The sequence below is a fragment of the Cervus canadensis genome, chromosome 15, assembly GCF_019320065.1.
Source record: "Cervus canadensis isolate Bull #8, Minnesota chromosome 15, ASM1932006v1, whole genome shotgun sequence".
NCBI lineage: Eukaryota > Metazoa > Chordata > Mammalia > Artiodactyla > Cervidae > Cervus > Cervus canadensis.
The window spans coordinates 55,334,518-55,357,266 of NC_057400.1; the positions used below are offsets into that span (position 1 = coordinate 55,334,518).

The 22,749-nt window shown below is 37.2% G+C and overlaps 1 protein-coding gene across 1 annotated transcript in view; it reads left to right on the plus strand.

Annotated features, from left to right (window-relative positions):
- The window catches only part of MTX2 (metaxin 2), a 67,861-nt gene that overhangs the window by 13,178 nt on the left and 31,934 nt on the right, over positions 1 to 22,749 (plus strand). The window contains exons 2-3 of the mRNA XM_043487920.1: positions 18,657 to 18,704; positions 19,896 to 19,942. Of these exons, the coding sequence (XP_043343855.1) occupies positions 18,657 to 18,704; positions 19,896 to 19,942 (95 nt within the window). The remainder of the gene's footprint in view (positions 1 to 18,656; positions 18,705 to 19,895; positions 19,943 to 22,749) is intronic.

Sequence of the window (22,749 nt, forward strand, 5' to 3'; positions counted from 1 at the left end):
ATAAAATTAATCTACAGAGATCCTTACTGCCACATTCTTTAATGAGGCAAATGAATGAAAGGGGTGAAAAGAACTTACTCTTATTTCAGGTGTACTCCATGTCCTCAGGACAGTTTTTTTTTTTTTGTGGTCACAGACCATCTTCATCAGATTTACTGGACATGCCTGTGGCAAGTTTGGATTCTTGGCCTTCATTTCTACAGTATCAGAATCTCTGAGTTTAGAGTTTGATGGAAATACACAGTTTTATGAAGTTTTTTAGGGGATTCTTGTTTATTAAGGGTTGGGAACCATTGTTGTAGAATGATTATAATTGCTTTAATTATAATTAGTTATAGTAATTATTACCCGAGTGTGTTTGTCTGTGGGTTCTGTAAGAGGTTAGCTAGTACAGTTGTGTGTTCATTGACTCTGGAGCCGCTACCTGACAAACCCTAGCCCTTGTCATTGATTAGCACTATGACTTTGGCAAATTATTTATGGTTGTGCCTTAGTTTTCTTATTGTAAAATAGGGATAATAATAGTAGTGGCTACCTCATCATGGGCTTCCCAGGTGGCACCAGTGCTTAAGAACCTGCCTGCCAATGCAGGAAACACAAGAGACATGGGTTCAGTCCTTGGGTCAGGAAGATCCCCTGGAGGAGAGCACAGCAACCCACTCCAGTGTTCTTGCCTGGAGAACCCCATGGACAGAGGAGCCTGGTGGGCTACAGTCCATAGGGTTGCGAAGAGTCAGACACTACTGAAGCGACTTAGCACACATGCACCTCATAAAGTTGTTGTGAAACAGTTACTATGTCAAGCACTTAAGTGTGCACAATAAATGCTAGAAGTGTTTTAAGATCTATTTATGATCTATAACTTATATACCTTTTAAAGTATAAAATTAAAAAAATTTTTAGTGTATTTATAGAGATGTGATTATTACCATAATCCAGTTGTAGGACAAACATTTTCTTCACCCCCAAAAGAAATTTCTTGCCCATATACAATCATTTCTATTCCCAGCCCCGCCTGAGTCAACCACTAACCTACTTTCTGTCTGTAGATTTGCCTATTCTGAATATCTTGTATAAATGGAATCATACAGTGTGTATTCTTTAGTGATTGGCTTTTTTCACTGGGAATAATGCTTTTGAAATTCATCTGTCTTGTATCAGGTTTTCTACTCGATTCTTTTTTATTGCCAAATAGTGTTCTATGGTATGGATATACCACATTTTGTTAATCCACTCATCAGCTGATGGTCATTTAGGTTGTTTCCACCATTTGATTATTATGAATAATGCTGCTGTGAACTTTCTTGTACAAATCTCTGTGTGTATATGTTTTCCCATTTCACATGGGTGAAATCCTAGGAGTGGAATTGCTGAGTCGTAATGGTAATTTTGAGAAATCCCCACCAGCAATGTGTGAGAATTCGAAATGCTCCATATCCTTTAAATATTTGTTACTGTCTGTCTTGTTAATTATAGTCATTTTAGTGGCTCTGAAGTGGCACCTCCTTATGGTTTTGATGTGTGTCTCCCTAGTGACTCATGATATTGAGTATTTTTTCATGTGCTTGTTGGCCAGTCATGGAGAAATATCTATTCATATCCTAAGCTCACTGAAAAGACTGAGTTGTCATCTTTATTACTGAGTTGTCAGCATTTTAAAATACATGCTGTATATTAGCTGTAGAATTCTTGAGGAATCTTAACTGCTGTCACCATCACCACCACCACCACTACCATCATCATCTGTGAAAGTAGAAGTCTAATTTTTTTTTAATTTATTTTTTTATTGAAGGATAATTGTTTTACAGAATTTTGTTGTTTTCTGTCAAACCTCAACATGAATCAGCCATAGGTATACATATATCCCTTCCCTTTTGAACCTCCCTCCCATCTTCCTCCCATCCCACCCCTCTAGGTTGAAACAGAGGCCTTGTTTGAGTTTCCTGAGCCATAGAGTAAGTTCTTGTTGGCTATCTATTTTACATATGGTAATGTAAGTTTCCATGTTACTCTTTCCATATATCTCACCCTCTCCTCCCCTCTCCCCATGTTCGTAAGTCTATTCTCTGTGTCTGTTTCTCTATTGCTGCCCTGTAAATAAGTTCTTCAGTACCATTCTTCTAGATCACATATATGTATTAGAATACAATATTTATCTTTCTCTTTCTGACTCATTTCACTCTGTATATTAGGTTCTAGATTCATCCATGTCTTTAGAACTGACTCAAATGCATTCCTTTTTATGGCTGATTAATATTCCACTGTGTATATGTACCACAGCTTCTTTATCCATTCATCTGTTGATAGACATCTAGGTTTCTTCCATGTTCTAGCTATTGTAAATAGTGCTTCAGTGAACAATGGGATACATGTGTCTTTCAATTTTGGTTTCCTTAGGGTATTTGCCTAGGAGTGAGTTTGCTGGGTCATACGGTGATTTTATTCCTAGTTTTTTAAGGAATCTCCATACCATCTTCCATAGTAACTGTATCAATTTACATTCCCACCAACGGTGCAAGAGTGTTCCCTTTTCTCCCCACCCTCTCCAGCATTTATTGTTTGTAAGACTTTTTGATGATGGCCATTCTGACTGGTATGAGGTGATAAATCTCATTGTGGGTTTGATTTGTATTTCTCTAACAATGAGTGATGTTGAGTATCTTTTCATGTGTTTGTTAGCCATCTGTATGTCTTCTTTGGAGAAATGTCCGTTAGGTCTTTTCCCCACTTTTTGATTGGGTTGTTTGATTTTCTGGCATTGAGTTGTATGACTGCTTGTTTATTTTGGAAATAATCCTTTGTCAGTTGTTTCATTTGCTATTATTTTCTCCCATTCTGAGGGTTGTCTTTTCACCTTGCGTATAGTTTCCTTTGCTGTGCAAAAGCTCTTAAGTTTAATCAGGTCCCACTTGTTTACTCTTGTTTTTATTTCCATTACTCTGGGAGGTGGGTCATAGAGGGTCTTGCTTTAATTTATGTCGTCAAATGTTCTGCCTATGTTTTCCTCTGAGAGTTTTAAAGTTTCTGGTCTTACATTTAGGTCTTTAATCCATTTTGAGTTTATCTTTGTGTATGGTGTTAGGAAGTGTTCTAATTTCATTCTTTTACGTGTAGCTGTCCAGTTTTCCCAGCACCACTTGTTAAAGAGATTGTCTTTGCCCCATTGTATATTCTTGCCTCCTTTGTCAAAAATAAGGTACCCATAGGTGCATGGGTTTATTTCTGGGCTTTCTATCTTGTTCCATTGGTCTGTATTTCTGTTTCTGTGCTAGTACCGTACTGTCGTGATGACTGTAGCTTTGTAGTATAATCTGAAGTCAGGAAGGTTGATTCTTCCTTCTCCATTCTTCTTTCTCAAGACTTCTTTGGCTATTTGGGGTCTTTTGTGTTTCCGTATGAATTGTGAAATTTTTTGTTCTAGTTCTGTGAAAAATGCCATTGATAATTTCATAGGGATCACATTGAATCTGTTGATTGCATTTGGCAATATAGTCATTTTCACAGTATTGCTTCTTCCTACCCAGGAACATGGAATATCTCTCCATCTGTTTATGTTGTCTTTGATTTCTTTCATTAGTGTCATAATTTTCTGTGTACAGTTCTTTTGTCTCCTTACATAAGTTTATTCCTAGATATTTAATTCTTTTTGTTGCAATGGTGGATGGGATTGATTCCTTAATTTCTGTTTCTGATTTTTCATTGTTAGTGTATAGAAATGCAAGTGATTTCTGTGTGTTGATTTTGTATCCTGCAACCTTGCTAAATTCACTGATAAGCTCTAGTAATTTTCTGATACTTTCTTTAGGGTTTTCTATGTACAGTATCATGTCATCTGCAAATAGTGAGAGCTTCTTTTCTGATCTGGATTCCTTTTATTTCTTTTTCTTCTCTGATTGCTGTGACTAGGACTTCCAGAACTGTGTTGAATAATGGTGAAAGTGGACACCCTTGTCTTGTTCCTGATCTTGGGGGAGATGCTTTCAGTTTTTTTTACCATTGAGAATGTTTGCTGTAGACTTTTCATATATGGCCTTTACTATGTTGAGATAGGTTCCTTTTATGCCCATTTTTAAAAGAGTTTTAATCATAAATGGGTGCTGAATTTTGTCAAAGGCTTTTTCTGCATCTATTGAGATTATCATATGGTTTTTGTCTTTCAATTTGTTAATATGGTGTATCACATTGATTGATTTGTGTATATTGAAGAATCCTTGCATCCCTGGAATACACCCAACTTGATCATGGTGTATGAGCTTTTTGATGTGTTGCTGAATTCTGTTTGCTAAAATTTTGTTGAGGATTTTTGCATCTATGTTCATCAGTGATATTGGCCTGTAGTTTTTTTGTGTGTGTTGTCTTTGTCTGGTTTTGGTATCAGGGTGGCAGTGGCCTCGTAGAATGAATTTGAAAGTGTTCCTTCCTCTGTAATTTTTTGAGAGTTTTAGAAGGATAGGCATTAGCTCTTCTCTAAATGTTTGATAGAATTCTCCTGTGAAGCCATCTGGTCCTGGGATTTTGTTTTTTGGGAGATTTTTGATCACAGCTTCAATTTCAGTGCTTGTAATTGGGTTGTTCATAATTTCTATTTCTTCTTGGTTCAATCTTGGAAGATTGAACTTTTCTAAGAAAGAATAGATAGTTTTTCTTAGGAAGAATTAATAGTTAATTCTATTAATTAGAATTAAATAGTTAAATAAGTTAAATAGAGGTAGTTAATAGTTAAATAGAGGTAGATGAAGGTTTATATACATTAAAGATTAACTCCAAGGAGAAAAGAACAGTAGGAAAGGCAAAGAAGGGAATAAATGTAGAAAAAATATAATAGGTTTAAAAAATTAAAAATTAAAATTATAAAAAAGAAAAGAAGAAAGAAAAAAATGGAAGAAGAAAGAAAAAAGGAAAAGAAAAAAAAAGGAAAACTCCACAGAACTGTAAAAGCCCAACATAGAGGCAGAGTTTTATAACATCAGTAAAAATTGTGACTGAATATACACATATACATATACACCCATAAGCAAAATGAAAATAGTCCAAGAAAAATAAAGTACAATAGATTGACCCAGTGAACCAAGGAAACCAAAAATTATATCTACCAGACAAAACTAACTAAAGCAAAAACTGGAAAACAAAACTAAAACAAGGTGCCAATTGGGGAATAAAGCAATAAAAATAAAACTAACAAATATGTTGAGGAAAGAAAAGAAAGAATAGATATGCAAAGTTATATATAGATAGATAAAGAAGATTTATATACATTAAAGATTAACTGCAAGGGGAAAAGGACAGTAGGAAAAGCAAACAAAGGAATAAATGTAGAAAAAATAATAGGTTTAAAAAATTAAAAATTAAATTTAAGAAAAGAAAAAAAAAGGAAAACTGCAGAACTGCAAAAGCTCAACAGAGAGGCAAAGGTTTATAACTATTTAAAAAATGTGACAGAAAAAAAACAAAAAAGTGCAAAAGCTTAATTAGATTTCGTAATGCCAGTAAAATCGACAACTACAACAAAGCAGGGGAGAAAAGGAAAAAAATCCAAAAGAATCTAGAAAACAAATCAAAACATAAGAATAATAAATGTTTTTCTTGAGTCACTGCTGTCAGAGTCCTTTCCCTCGCTGGAAGTCACAGTCCACTCACTTCCCTAGGATGCTTCCAACACTGCTGATCTCTGGACCTGCTGTGGGGGCAGCTCAGGTTCTAATCTGGTCCTACTCCTGTGTGTTCTTGCCTTGAGTGTCCACAGCTATCAGAACTAGTGCGTTCTCTTTTGTGGGAGCTCTTGATGACCTTTTATATATTCCATAGACACAGAGTTGCCAGGTTGATTGTGTGGATTTAATCTGCAGCTTGTACAGCTGGTGGGAAGGTTTTGGGTCTTCTTCCTTAGCCACACTGCCCCTGGGTTTCAGTTGTGGTTTTATTTCCACCTCTGCATGTGGGTCATCCACTGGGGTTTGCTCCTGAGTCTGCCTGGAGGACTTGGGTTTGCCCCTAAGGCTGCCCTGGAGGACTTGGGTTTGCCCCTAAGGCTGCCCTGGAGGACTTGGGTTTGCCCCTGTGAGGGCCAGTTGAGGTGGTGCAGCTGCTTGGGTCACAGGGTTTCTGGCAGCACCAGGTACTCAGGGGGGTTGGTGGCTAGAGCAGCAGGAAATGTAGTGCTCTAGAAGGGTATGGCAACCAGTATTGGCCCATACGTTCCAGCATTCTTGCCTGGAGAACCCCGCTCCCTGACAGAGAAGCCTGGCAGGCCACAGTCTACAGGGTTGCAAAGAGTTGGACACTACTGAAGTGACCCTGTGCACATAGATGCAAGACTTTTTTTTGCTTGTGGCAGCTGTGCCCAGTGAGAGTTGAGTGTGAAGGTGGCGCAGCTGCTTGGCTTGCGGGGACCCTGGTGGTGCCAAGTGTGCAGGGACACAGACTGCCTTCGCTGCAGGAGTTATGGCCCTATGAGAGTCTTTTTTGAGCCTCTTGTAGCTGGCAATCAGAAGGCCCCTTTGGCCAGTCTTTGTCTGTAGCTCTGCCTGTTCAGGCACTTAGAGGGCTCCCTTGCCTGGGTTCCTTCTCTGTTGTTTGGTGGATCGGGCACATAGAAGGGCCCCCCTGGTTGGGGTCCTACTCTGTAGATCGGTGCGTCAGGCACTCAAAGGGGCACCCTGGGTGGGGTCCTACTCTGTAGTTCAGTGCTTCAGGCGTTTGATGGGAGGCTATGGTGATGGCTAACCCCTACTCGTGACTCAGCAGTATTGCCTTGCTTCCAAGGCTGCCTGGCTTTCCTCCACAGGCATTTCCCACCTCCTCCCTCATATCTCCTCGATACCGTCTCTTCGCAGCCAACAGCAGCCCTCGCCCTGGGATTGCTCCACAGTTCCTAAACTCCAGCTCCCAGCTGCTGCGCTTTCTAGGGGACTTGTGTTCCTGTCTGGGGTATGTATGGCTGCAGCAAGGACTGTCTGATTCTCATTCCATTTAGGCTGCCACAGATCAGCTGTTTCACTCTCAGCCTCAAATGTTTCTCCTCTGACTTAGACAGTTTCCCCAATGTGGGGATTGGACCCCTGCTTCAGTTCCCCCACTGGCTGAGGGCAGGTCCAGTCCTACTGACACTCCTGTTTTTCCTCCTAGTTCCTTTGTCCTACCGAGTTTTGGGTGGTTCTATATATTCTTTTCCACTGGTCAGGTACTCCTGTCCGCTCTCAGCTGGTGTTCTGCATGCACTTCTGTGTCTGAAGATGTATTCCTGATGTATCCGTGGAGAGAGATGTGCTCCACGTCCACCTACCCCTCTGCCATCTTGTTCTCTTTCTAGTTAGATTTTGACCAGAAGGAGATCTTCATTGTTCTCTAGTTTCATTTGGGCTCCCACTTTGGTTGTAAGGAGGAAGTTCTGCCCCTTACTAGTTTTCCTGAATTTTTAATCAGTTTTGCTTTTCTTCCTCTGCTTCCTGAATGGCAGGGTATTAGAACCCATTTATCTAATGTATCACTCAGTCATATATCCTCACTTTGAGTGTTTTTAGTCTTTTGTTTACCACTTTGTTACAAATGAGTGGGTGGTTGGAGATATTGATGATGGGTTGGTGAGACTGATGATTTATCTCCCGTGGGCTCAGTAGATTGGCATTCCTTTGGCATTCTGGAGATTGTGCACTGTTGTATGTAGTTCTTAGTTGTCTGTAACATGTTGATAGAATTAAGACTTGTTGCGAGTGTATCGTGTGTGTGAGCATGCATGCTCGTATGCTCAGTTGCTCAGTTGTGTTCGACTCTGTGACCCCATGGACTGTAGCCTGCCAGGCTCCTCTGTCCATGGAATTGTCCTGGCAAGAATACTGGAGTGGGTTGCCATTTCCTCCTTCAGGTTGGAATCTTTCCAACCCAGGGATTGAACCCACGTCTCCTCAACTCCTGCATTAGCAGGTGTACTCTTTACCACTGAGCCGTATCAGGTAATCCTTACTGTTATCTTCAGATGGGCTCTAGTATTATAAAGATAAAAAATATGGAGATGGGCCATATGGTACCACTAAAGTCTAAGTACCTTAAAGGCAGGTACTTGGTTTTCTTTGTAATTTTATCCTTAAGTGCTTAGACTGGTGCCTGGTACACTATATTTAAGGGGGGGGGGTATATTTTATATATATAAAATACGTGTGTGTGTGTTCTGTGACTATATGTTGAATGACTGATAAAGCAGATTTGTAGAATGTGACTAAATTTACTTTCTAAAATGAAAGCTATATACAGTTTACTACATATATACAACAAGCAATAAAGAATATTCAGTGAATTTTGATGTCAGTCAACAAGTTTTTTCTCCTTAAGGACTGATTGATCAAGCCAAGGAAATGGTTCTAGTGTGGATCTTCTTTTAGAGTTTGGCAGTCCCTTTGTATTTATCTTACACTTCTCCAGTCTGTCTTAGAATGTCTGCTTCTTGCTTCAGGGCCCTTATTTCAATCTAAGGTAGTCTTTAATCTTTTTATCTGCACTTCCTTGCAGTTTATTTTTTAAGTGGCTCCTATGAATGTATCCCCCTTCCCCCTACTCATGTGTTGAAATCCTAATCCCCAAAGTGATGTTATTAGAATATGGGGGCCATTGGGAGGTGATTAGGAATTAGTGCCATTATAAAAGAGATCCCAGAGAGCTCCCTAGCCCCTTCCACCATGTGAGGACCTGGCAGGAAGTCAGTAGTCAGTGACCTGGAAGACGTCTCTTACCTGAACCCAACCGTGCCAGCACTCTGATTTTGGACTTCGAGCTTCCAGAACTGTGAGAAATAAATTTCTGTTGTTTGTAAGCCACTCTCTCTGTGGTATTTTGTTATAGTAGCCCAAATGGACTAAGAGAGTAACCTTACTACTATGTTACAGAATACTACCTGTCAGTATTTTAGGTTTATGGAAATGACAACATGACACTGCATCTCTCCATTTGCTAACAGGAGCCACTTTCTTTTTTTAAATTTTCTTAAAAATTGAAGTATAGTTGATGTGCAATATTGTATAAATTACAGGTGTACAACATAGTGATTCACAATTTTTAAAGGTTGTACTTCACTAATAATAATTATAAAATATTGGCTCTATTCCCTGAGTTATAAAATACATGGACCACTTTCCCACATGTTGAACATTGATCTCCGACTGTTGAGGTGATTGGAGAATGGTTTTAAACTCCTGTTAGGTGAAGAGTCACTTCCTGCTTACACATCCTCTGTAGTATCATTGAACATCCCCTAAGAGACAGTGCCTCGGGGACATTGTCATTTAATCATTTCATCATCAGTATTACCTGGGATATAGTGTTATATTTAAATTGTACTGTAATTTGAAAATAGAATTACAGGTTTAATAGTTCTTAAAATTCTAGTTTTGATAAGGTTACATGTCATTATATTTTAAGTCTAAACGTCTTGAAAATCTGTTTTAAATGAAGGCTTCATATTATAACTTCCTAAAACTTAGCAGGTTTTGAACTTAGTGGCTATGTTGATATCACTGAGATCATCAATATAGTATTTATGACAAACTGGTAAATTTATTTCCTTTTCTCTGTGTGTCTTGCAGCAACTTGTCCATGTTTTAAGAGCTGCCAGATGTTCTTTGAGCATTTTGTTATATTAGTAGTATTTGCATTTACACCTTTGGCAGAAAGACATCCAAATTTGGAGATTGGTTACATATGTTTCTTACTCCTTTTGTATTACACTGTCTAAATAGTCTTTGGAAGCTGAAGAGATGACATCTATGAGCTTTTGGAGTGTAGTTGCCTAAGGATAAACTGGGTTTGACTTCATTAGTGTACAAATGATAGGTTTGTGTAGAGTTATTATAGCATTAATCAATTTGATGGATTGGAAATATGACAGTTCTAAAGCAGCATGTATTATTAGTGCCTTTTATTCTACAAATTATGTCTTCACCTGTGTTCATATGCCAGAGGAGTCATGTGGTACATTAAGAATGCAGAACTTAAAAAAAATCAACAAGAGAGGGCATCTCTTTTCACTGCCCTTCTCTTGTCCTTTTAGATTAGATCATCAAGAGGTGGACTTTGGAATTAGACTTGTTTATTAGGTCATAGCACTTTCATGCTGTGAAATGAGTGGAATGCCCTGAATTGAGTGGAATAGACAGATCATCTGGCACCAGAATGACTTATCACCCAACTTGATACTTGAGAGAATACTGCAGGTAAAATGGAGTATTTAAGAATCTTAGGTATATACATATGTTAATTTGTTGGCAGTAGTCATTTCTCTAAAAATTGTAATGGATTAATAGTAAAGAATGTTGGTGTTTTTGTTGTATTGGTTGATAAAACTTAAAAGTAGTAGGTACCTTAAAGAGAATTAAATGAGAATCAAATATGTATTTTGGGGGTCTATGAGAGTTATTTTACCATTTACGTATTTCTAGCATAAATTTATTTGTTTATTTATTTATTTTATGTTAGGGTTTTCACAAGTCCAAGAGTGTGTATTCCCTCTCTTTCTAAACTTTCTTCTCCTCCAACCTAAATACTTATAGGAGATAGAAATTATCTTTGAAAAGCTTTGAAATTCATTTGCATAAAAAAGCCCTCTATCTCACTAAAGGTTGCAACCTTTACTCCTAGTAAAAGAGACATTAGTGTAAAATTCTCAAGACAATTTTACCTAGACAAAATTGGAAAGACAGTAAAGGACAAAGGGGTTAAAAGACTTCTAACAGTGTTATTTGAATAGGAAGTGTTGAGGTGCTCCAATATTTATTTCTAGATGTTTTAAATTTATACCTATCAAATAGGAGTATATTTCTTCTTTATAAAAGTTATAAACATTTTCATGGATCTTTTGCTAGGGAATGGGAAGTCATTGTAATTTTTAAAAATGAATTAATATAGGTCACTAGGAATGTCTTAGTGTAAGTTATTTCTTTGGTATGAAAATGAGATAGTAGTTTCTGATTGTGAAAGAATTAATTTCTGAAAGGTGGGTAATTTTACCTTGGAACTCCTGTGATAAAGATTAGTTTTTAAATGATACTTAGACCAAAGTAATTTAAATATTGCTTAATTTGAATTTCATATCTTTCCATATAGTGTATACATTGTTATTAATATTGTATTCAGTTTGGGGCAGTTGAGAAGCTGAGTCTTTAATAAATACTCTCAGGATCATGGGAATTTTCACATTCTAGGAACTTACTGCCTAGAAAGGAAGATAAGATATTGATGTAATAATAGAGTAGAAAGCAATATATGATATAAGACAAGTGCAAACTGCTATGAGCAGTAGAGATAGAGGAGAAATTAGATTTGTTTAGTTACAGAAGCCTTCTTGATGGAGGCTTGGTCTTGAAAAAGGTGTAGGATTTGGTCATGCAGTGGGAAGAAGTATTCTGGGTAGAAGGTAACAGTCTGAGCAAAGTCACTAAGGTGAGAAAGTATAAAGTATACGGGGGAAATTTTAAATATTCTGGTAAGATGCAAGGGTCCTATTATTAGCTGGTTGGGTAGTCAGGTCTTCCCCCCACCCCACATTGATTTGTGTGTATTCTTTCCAAGCTCTTTTTGTGGTCAAAAAGATGACTTCCCTAGGATAGAGGAGGACTTGTCTTTGATCAAGGGCGTGTGAATGGCCGAGTTCCCTGATGAAACTGCAAATAAGGAGTTATTTATTTCGAACCGTGTTTTCTAAAGTGGGGTTAGGTGTACATATAGGGGTTTTCCTGGAGAAGGAAATGGCAACCCACTCCAGTACTCTTGCCTGGAAAATCCCCTGGACAGAGGAGCCTGGTAGGCTACAGTCCATGGGGTCGCAAAGAGTCGGACACGACTGAGCAACTTCACTTCACAGGGGTTTTAAGCTATATAATCCTTTCAAGTACAGAAAAGAAATATTGGAATTTAGGTTTCAACTTTTTAACTGTTTTTTTTTTTTAGTGTATTTTGTAATGTGCATGATTCACTAGATTAGGAATATTAGCCATATGATTTCCAAATCTATTTGGGTCTGCCTACTCAAATATTTTATTGATGGGGACAAGAGATTTTAGAAAGTGGTAATCCCTAGGTTAGAGTTAAAGAATATGGACAGGGGAATAGTGAGATGACTTGTCAGATGGTTGAGGGCATTGGTGATGGCCTTAGGAGTATTGCAACAGTATTATCTGATGGAAATTATGTATTTGATAGAAATCAGAAACATTTCCAGTTTCAGGGTAAGTTTACAGGATTAGATTCTGCCAGCTGTTTCAGGGAGCTGTTTAATATTTTTATAGTTGTGTTATTGGCTGTAGAGTTGGAGTTCTCTGGGGCTTCCTTGGGGGCTCAGTTGGTAAAGAATCTGCCTGCAATGCAGGAGACCCAGGTTAGGAAGATCTCCTAGAGAAGAAAATGGCAACTCATTCCAGTATTCTTGCTGAAGAATTCCATGGACAGAGAAGCCTGGTGAACTACCGTCCATGGGGGACTGTAGAACTGCAGTCTACAGTCGTAGAGTCAGACATGACTGAGCCAGTTTCACTTTCACTTTCACTTTATCCAGAGAACCCCAATGTGTGTGTTCGTCTCTCAGTCATATCTGACTCTGCGACCTCCTTCTCTAGAGGATCTTCCCGACCCAGGGATCAAACCTGGATCTCCTGCGTTGCAGGCAGATTCTTTACCATCTGAGCCACCAGGGATAAAAATTTACCTTTTTTGGCCATTTTGAGTAGTTTTCTTGTTCTTCTCTGCTGCATTTTTTTTTAGCCTTAACAGTACAGAATCATTAACAATAATGATAGTAATAGTAAAAACAAACATTTATTCAACCAACATTTACTGATTGCCTATTTGGTGCTGGATTCTAGGAATGAAGTGGTAAGTAAAAATCAGAACTGAACACTGAATTCATGGGGCTTACATTCTAGTGGGGGAGATAAATGAATAGTCCTCAAACCCCTGTGAAAATGTTGACTATGGTAAGTGGTACAAAGGAGTGTACATGCTATTTAAGCTTGGAGAAGAGAGGGTTTGAACTATTCTAGAGGTCCCTGAAGTTTCCCTGAGGACAGGACCAGCTACATAATTTGTAGGGCCCAGTGCAAGATGAAAATATGGAGGCCCTTTGTTTAAAAGAATTCTAGGACTGCCATAAGTAAGTAAGTAAATGTAGTCGCTCAGCCGTGTCCGACTCTTTGCGACCCTGTGGACTGTAGCCCACCAGGCTCCTCTATCCATGGGATTCTCCAGGCAAGAACATTGGAGTGGGTTGCCATTTCCTTCTCTATAGTAGACTGTTTAACTGAGAGTAGAACCCTTCAAGTACCAGCCCTGTGCAGCTGCTCAGCTTGTATGTCCATGAAGCTGGACCAACATAAGGAAGTGATGTTTTTGCTGAGATGTAAGGACATAGTGGGAGGGGAAGATTGCTCCAGGGTAAAGGAAACACTCTAATGGCAGAAAGCGAAGAGGAACTAGAGAGCCTCTTGATGAAGGTGAAGGAAGAGAGTGAAAGAGCCGGCTAAAGACTAAATATTAAAAAAAACTAAGATCATGGCACCTGGCCCCATTACTGCATGGCAAATAGAAAGGGAAAAGTTGGAAGTAGTGACAGATTTCCTCTTCTTGGGCTTCAAAATCACTGTGGATGGTGACTGCAACCATGAAATAAGATGATTGCTTCTTGGCAGGAAAGCCATTACAAACCTAGACAGTGTGTTGAAAAGCAGAGATATTACTCTGCTGACAAAGGTTCGCATAGTCGAGGCTACAGTCTTTCCAGTGGTCATGTTTGGTTGTGAGAGCTGGACCATAAAAAAAGCAGAAAGCCAAAGAATTGATGCTTTTGAACTGTGGTGCTGAAGAAGACTCCTGAAAGTCCTGTGGACAGCAAGGAGATCAAACCAGTCAATCTTAAGGGAGATCAACCTTGAATATTCACTGGAAGGACTGATGCTGAAGCTGAAGCTCCAGTATTTTGGTCATCTGATGTGAACAGATGACTCATTGGGCAAGTCCCTGATGCTGGGAAAGATTGAGGGCAGAAAGAGTAGAGGGCGTCAGAGGATGAGATGGCAGGACAACATCACTGATGCAGTGAACATGAACTTGGGCAAACTCCCGGAGATGGTGAGGGACAGGGAGGCCTGACTTGCTGCAGTCCATGGGGTCACAAGGAGTTGGACGCAACTGAACAACAACAGCAGCAGCAACAACAAAGGAAACAGCTTAGATGAGTTTCTGGTGCAGGAAGAAACATGATGCATTCAGAAACTGGGTGAAGGCCAGTGTGGCTGATGTACAGAGAGGTTGGAAAAGAATGATGAGGCCAGAGAGGTAGAGAGAGCGATGTGTAAGGTCAAGTTGATCTTTATTCCAAAAGCCACAGAACTATTAAGGTGTATTAAGCATAAAGTCTACTTTTGATATACTGATTATACCAGTATCTTGTATCTTGACAGCCTTGGACAGTGTTCTCTCTCAGTCCCCATTTTTTTTTATCAGTCTCCTTTCCAGAAACTTTTAGTCTAACCTTCTATATTTATCCTAAGACTGGTCCTTCCTTAAGGCAAGTCTAAAAAGGCTCTTCACATCAGGGAGAGATTTTGGTGGTAGAACTTGAAAGTAGGATGAGTCATGGAATTTTTATTCACTGTTGGATGGATTAGTGTGGTCTAAAACATTTTAGGTTGACTGAGGTAAAACTAGTAAGACATGAAAATGTTTTAATACTGTTTTAAAAAGATTTTTCTTTTTAAATGCTGAGATATTTAAGGCTTTTATCAGTACTATGGTTTTGAATTCTTCCTCTCCCTCTCTTTTATACATGATCAAGGGCAAGGGTGGGTATTGACTTGCTTGACCTTTGGAAAGAGGAGTGAGGAGTGGGGAATAATTGTACTTTTGGACTTTGTCTTTCACATAATAGGCATTCTCAGTGAAAAGGCTTTATATAATATTACCCAAACCAAGAAATAGGCTTTGTATTTGTTATGTGTGTATAATGTTTATGATTCCTAGACTTACTTATTATGAAGGCTTCTTTCCTAGACAGATAGCTACATGGTTGATTTGTAGATACAATGCTATGCCACACAATTTAGGACTTTTGCTGTTGTCTCTCTATTGAATAACACACCAGCTATTTCTTCTCCCATGTCATGCTTAAAATGTGAGCTGATTCACATAGGTGATGCACTTAAATCAATGATGTTTATATTTTCTGAACTGCTCATGGGTGAGATCATTCCTTGCATACTCTGCCATTTCTTGGCTTCTGCTCTGTGGATGTACTGGAATTTCAAGCTGTTGAAATAGCATGGTTATATAGGTTTATATCAGCTTGCCTTCCCTTTTTAAATGAAATGTTCTGTTTGTGACCCACTCCAGTATTCTTGCCCAGAGAATCCCATGGATGGAGGAGCCTGGTAGGCTACAGTCCATGGGGTCACAGTTGGACACGACTGAGCAACTTCACTTTCTTTTCTTTCTTTTTTCTGTTTGTGAAGACAACATCAAATGTTTTGGCAGAGTTACTTTCTGAGAATTTATTTTTAGTAATAGTTTCTGAGAGCAGAAATTGGATAAAGAAAAATATACTCTGCCAACCCCATTTTCAGCTGTAGGTTCTTAATAACAACTTTTAAAAAATAATTTTCTTTTCTTCCTTTCTTTCTTTATTTTCGGTTTTGCTAGGTCTTCGTTGCTACATGGGCTTTTCTCTACTTGTAGTGAGCCCGGCTACCCTTTGTTGTGGTGCACAGGTTTCTCATTGCGGCCGCTTCTCTTTTTGTGGCGCATGAACTCTATATCTCCAGCACAATGGCTTCAGTAGTTGTGGTGCATGGGCTTAGTAGTTCTGGTTTCTGGGCTGAGTAGTTGTGGCACATGAGCTTAGTTGCTCTGTGGCAAGTGGAATCTTCCCGAATCAGGGATCAAACCCATGTCTCCTGCATTGGCAGGCAGATTCTTTACCCCTGAGCTACCAGAGAAGCCCCAACTCCTTTATTCTTATTTGTGGTTGAGTAATATGTTACAAGATTTCTTTTAAATATGCCGGTTGTATTAGATCAGGAGAATAGGAGTGGGGCCGGTGATGATAAATGAATTTTTAACTGAAATTGTAAACATATAAGTTCCTGTTCTTATGAGACCTCTGATATTGCAGAGTAGTGACTTTAGCTTCTGATTTATTAAAGAACACTTCAATTATATTCAGCATATATTTAATGCTAAATGTATGTTACTCTTTTGAAAATTTGTAATTCATGGTCTCGTATGTACACAAATAGCTAATCAAAAATTAAAATTATCAGAATATTTAATTAGAGCACCCTAGTACTTTAATATATTGATTAGTAAAACTTTGATTAGCCAGAATGTTTAGGGAATTGAGTGATAAGCTTAATATCCCTTTTCTTTCCATGCATGATTAATGAACACCAACTGTGTGCAAAACTTGGCACAGCGTGGCATACACAATGCATGTGACACATTTTTGCCCTCAAGGAACTTAAATTCAGTGTCTTTGGAACTTTTGTAAATTTTATTCCCTTGCCTTATTGCTTTAATAAGATAATTGAATCTTTGATGATTCTTAAAACAAATGAACCTCACAGTATTGTTTTCATATGAATGTAAACGGTATAGGTGTGCTGACCATATAGTTTATCCTAAAAGGTTATTTTTGAGTAGTTTGCAGATGTCAGCTTATTTTTGTTTCCCTGTCTTTTATTTTTAAAACTGTTAACACTGGTTAATTGGATTCTTATTGAAATTTTACTTTGTTAAAAGTTTACAGAAAAAAAAAAAAAAAAGTTTACAGTAACGTAGTAAGTATTTAATTGCGCTGCCTTTTTGGTATGTGAGTTGAAGTTCGGTAGCTTTTATATATATGTATACAGACAGTCTCCAACTTAACAATGGTTTGACTTAGAATTTTCTGACTTTACAATAGTATAGACATGATATGCATTCAGTAGAAACTGTACTTCAAATTGTGAATTTTGATCTTTGCCTGGGCTAGTGATGTGTAGTGAGATACTCTATCCTGATGCTGGGCAGCTGCAGGGAGCCGGAGTTCCCAGTCAGCCAGAAATCGCAAGGGTGAACAACTGGTACAGTTAAAATCATTTTATACCCATAAAATCTTTCTGTTTTCACTTTCAGTACAGTATTCCATAAATGACATGAGATATTATCAACACTTTATTACAAAACAGGCTTTGTGTTAGGTGATTTTGCCCATCTGTAAGCTAATGTAAGTGTTCTGAGCACGTTTAAGGTAGGCTAGGTTAGGCTATCACGTTTGGTAGGTGAGGTATATTAAATGCATTTTCAAGTTACAGTGTGTTTATCAGGATGTAACTTCACTGTAAGTTGAGGAAGGTCTGTAATATTGTGGATAACTGTACAAAACTATGAATTATTTGCTTGGTGATTTCATGGTGTCCCTAAGTATAAGTTTAATTTTGTGTAGCCCAGACCAAACCAAATTTTACAGTTTATAATAATTACTACAACTTTTTCTTTTCATTCTAAAGTGGAAGTAAAAGCAAATTAAGGTGTCCACCTCCCACCCACTCCTAAGACTGTTTGAGTGAATACATCTTAAATGATCATTCTTAAAAGAAAAAATGCTTCATGTGTATAAATTTCTTTTTTAAAAAACCAACTAGAAGTATATATTAAAAAATAATTTGTTGCTATGTCACAGAGACTGCGTTAGTTTAAACACCATAAGAAAAGTTAATCAAATTTCATATATTTGACTGACTTTCTTGCTAACAGCAAATATAGTTAGTGTGTTAGAATTGGTGATTTTGATGTTTTATGGATTTTACAAAGAATTCAGCAAATAATATCCTGAATATTCTGTCTGTGGAGGCACTGCTTCTTATGTGCAGTTGATTAAACAAATTCAAATCTAGGGCTTTCTCCAAGCACTGGTAGGTTGCTAATACTCTTTGTAGCTGAAGTCTTCTCTAGATGGGAGGTTGAGAGTCAAGGTCAAGCCTGACTTTAGGCCTAAAATGAGCTTCACCAGCTTTATTTCACATTGTTTTGATAGGGACTTACTATTTCATTGTATTCTCTGTTTTTGTGAGATGATGTTGGTGGGCTCAAGGCAATTAAACGTAGACAACAGGATTCCACTGTTTAAATACTATCAGCTTATAAGGAAAGACGCACAGCCTGATATGCATAGATTTGATTCTTTCGTACAGTGTCTTCTGAAAATTTACTTTGTTAAAAGTTTACAATAAAATACAAATATTGTTTCACTATATTTCTTTTTGATAGTGAGCTGAAATTCAGTGTCTTTTTATGTGTATGAATATCATTTTGGATATGTCTGTGTTTGAAGGAGGGTAAAGGAATAGTAGCATATAGGCAGTTTTATTTTTTAAATTTTCACTTTTGATTGGGCAAAATGTCTTCCATTTCCTCCCCATAAAAAATTAAACTGCCACCAAACATTCATTTAAATGAAATTATCTAACCTGCTTATATAGGTTCTCATAGAATCTACAGTAATGTGATTAGTTGCCATATTTAAGGTATCCTTGGTAATTTAATCCTTGGCAATTTATGCTTGACATTAAATGCTCTAGGCAAATGTATGTGTTTATTAATTTTGTTGGTTATTGATATATTTTTGCCTTGTGTACCTGTTTCCACAGCTGCAGAACCTTGGCCTGAAAATGCTACATTGTATCAGCAACTGAAAGGTAGGTGCTTATTCTCCATTAAAAATGGCTTCATATCAAAATATGTGTGTTCAGTCATGTCTGACTCTTTGTGACCCCACGGACTGTAGCCCGAGGCTCCTCTGTCCATGAGATTCTCCAGGCAAGAATACTGGAGTGGGTTGCTATTTCCTCCTTCAGCGGATCTTCTAGACTCAGGATTCAAACCTGTGTCTCCTGTGACTTCTGCATTGACAGGTGGATTCTTTACCACTGAACCACCTGGGAATCCCAGATATATCAAATACATCAAAATATATTATTTATTATAAAAAACACCCATCGATAATGCAATTTAATGCAAAGAGAACATGAAACATAAAGAAGGAATTCCCTTGTATAATTTGTCTAGGAGATTTTACCTAAACTTGTATGTGCCAGTGTAAACCAACTATTCATGGCCTGTAAGGTGCTTAGTTTATTATTGACTCATTATATTGGCTGCTGTAGGCAGTGTAATATGATGTGGTTGCAGGAGCAGTTGGCAGATTTACTGCGCCAATAGCTGACACAGCAGATTTTTGAAGTCCTGTGGTAAAGTGGGCTCTCACTAAAAAGGAACTGTTAAAATGTATAGGCTAGGATGGTTCAGGCTCCCTTTAGCAGCTCTTCATATATCATCAGATCACATTATGGACCCCATTTGGGGCTCAGCAGCCTGCTCCAGTTGTCAGAAGACTGCAAAGTAATGAAGACTAATAGGCAGCAGCCCTAGTCTTCTAAGCATGGAATTTTTATTGCAGTGAACTTGTCATCTTTCTTTTGTGTGACAGATCTAGACACACTGTGCAATATTAACTGGAAGCTGGTTTTGTACGAGTTTGAATGCTTTTACTTTTAACTAGAGAGGTTTGAGCAGAGATACTATTTTACTTAATTTTAATGAAAGGGATTATTTCTTAAAAACTTGAGGAAAGCTTTCGTTTTTAAGTGAGCAGTTTTACTTACATATTGCTGATAAAATACAATAAGTGATCAAATAGATTTAGAGGAAATAGTCTTCATTGTTATTTACATAACATGATACTTTAATCCAAATTATAATCTTGTAACATTGATATAGAACTTCATGATTACGCTTTCTTTTTAGAAATAGGAATAGTTTTTTAAAATAAAAAAGCACTTGTTTAGTAGTTATGCTTTTGACTCAGACCTTTCATTGTATTTCTACAGGGGAGCAAATTTTGCTTTCTGACAATGCAGCTTCTCTTGCTGTGCAGGTAAATATGTAAAGAATGCAGTATTTTTTTCCTTTTTGCTTTTCGCTAAATATGCTAGTATGGATTATTTGGAATGATTTCTTCATGTATAGGCACAAACCTATTTTCTAACTTACTTGTAAAGATTTATTCACTACGCGTATTTAAGTGTCACTTTCTCATTGTACTCATTCTAGCCTTAATCCATTTGGTGGTTATGAAGCAGACCTATTTTTCTTTAGTGACGCCTTATATATTTATTGATTATATTAGTGCCTGTTATCCCCAGACCACTTATTGAATATAATAGCTCTTTGAGTTTTATATCACAGTTGTGTAATCCAAAAGATTTGTGGCCCTGTAAACTTTAAACTGCACTATAGGAAGAATAGGATACTTGGGGATTGTTTGCTTTTAAAGAAAACACAATGTTTATATAGATTATGGAATTATAAATATTGAAACATTTTACATATTTAGCTGCTCTTTGTTTGGTTAGCTTGCGTAGTTTGAATCACAAAGAGTATTTTAACGTGTAGCACCTAAAAGATAACTTAGAAATTTAAGACATGCCATTTGTTGGAAATGAGATTGTGAGCTTCTTGAGAACAGAAAGAAAAGAAAGAGGGACTGCTTTTGCCTCATTCTAGGCATGATGCTAGGCATTTGGTCATCTTGTGTTTTTTTTAAACATAACTTGGTACTTTCTGGACTTAATAACTATGACTATTACACATCCATAGTATGTCATTCAGTACATTTTACTTTTAAGTTGGATAAAGAAGGAAAAGATAGAAGGAAATGTGTTTGAACAATATTTGTATGAGTATTGTAAAGTTTCTTTCACGGATTTTTACTTCTTTTAGAAGATTTGTATATTTTTACCAAGAATATAAATTTTATTTACTTACATTTATTTTATCTTTAGGCACTAGTGCTATAACTAGTGTATTTTCTTTCTTATGTTAATCTTTGAGAAGCAGAAATTCTCGGTTGGTTTTATTTAATAAATAACTACTTTATACTGCCTTTTTGGCCGGGGCCATAAGGAAGTTGGAGTTGGTTTAGTTTTCGAATACTAATAATATAGTGCCTAGCATATAAAGTGTGCTCAGTAAATATTTGTTGAATGAAGGGTTTACAAGTGGGGTAGAAACAGTCTTGCTTGATAACTGATAACACAAGTAAATTATTTGTTATGTATGAAATAGTGTCTTCAGTCTTTATATTTTTGAAAAGATGGCTTCAGGGCACAGTAACTATTTTAGCTGAAGCACTAATTCTTAACCCTGTCTTAGTTGCCATTTTGGGGATAATTCTTTCAATCTTATGAAGCTATGGGATATTTTTCCAGAAAACATCTCAACATACACACAGGTATAGACATACCTAGGCAATTCTGCATATAGTATCAGGTTTATTGATCTCCCAGCTGAAGCTCTCTGGGTATCCTGTATGAAGAGCCTCTAAAACTAAAGAATATTAGTTTAGGAAGTACGGAAGTAATTTTCACCAGTAGGAATGTTATTTTGGGTAAGAATAGACCAGTGGTTCTTAGCTGAGGGAGGGTTTCAAACCCATAGAGAACATTTGACGGTGTTTAGACATTTTTGATGGTCACAGCTGTTGGGGAGGCTGTTTTTGGCATCTGTTGGGTAGATGCCAGGGATTCTGTGAAACAGTGCACGAGACAGTCCCGCCCCAGAAAGAGTTATCTCACCCTAAATGTAAATGGTGTCAGTGTTGAGAAACCCTAGAGTAGATGGCTTAACTAGTTTTTGGCATAAACCAAGATATCAGTATATTACCGTTAAAAGAAATTTAACATTTTAAATAATCTGGAGAAGGAAAGAAAAAAGAAATCTTAGTGTGTACCTTCTTTAGTAATTCTGTTTTTATGGTTCTTATTAATTGGTTTTCTCAACATTCATCTCAAATCATAGTTGCAATTAAAGCTAAGACCAGAAAATAAGACTCTTTTAAAATGCAGAATTTTGCATAACTGTTTTAATTTTTTGTTATCCTACACATGTCACTTAGATGATGAATTAACCAGCATATATTAAAAATTCTTGGTTTTCTTCAATATTCTTTGACTTGACAGCTGATAGTAGCCATGACTATAAATGTGACTTTTCTAGATATCTGATGTAAACTTTATGGAGTAATTTTCTTCTATATAGTGGATGAGTATCCATTTGGAAGAATCAGTTAAATGTATAAAATTGATCTAACAGTGTGACAGGTATCCATAAATTGGATATTTCCTAGAAAATACCAGATATTAAGCATTAGATCCTTTAGTAGTTAGCCACCTAAGCCATCAGGAAATTTAAATTTTACATACCACATAGGCTTTGCATTTATTATGTTCCTGGAACTAAATGGTTAGACTTTTTAAAAATTTAATTAAAGAAACCTCTTTATGATTTCAGTTTAAAAGAAAATAAAAAAATTTTTCTCCTATGGCTGTTATTTTTGTCTTAGATTTTGCTTTCCTTCTTTCATCCATGAAGTATTGTTATTACCTGAAGTGTTTGCCTAGTCATAAAATAATCTTGTATGTTGAATATTATGAAGTATTGGAGTAGTGTGTCCCTCTGGTTCTCACAAGCAGTAGTACTATGTGTGTGTGTGTATACATACATATATATGGCAGTGCGTACATACAGTGTTATACATACACAAACATTAGGGAGATAAATCTTCCATTTCATAGTATTACTTCCACTTTGAAGCTTGTATTGATTGGAAAAGAACTTTGATAACAATTCTCTGTTACTATCCTCTCATCCCCTAAACCAACTGCTTGATAGATACGTAATGTA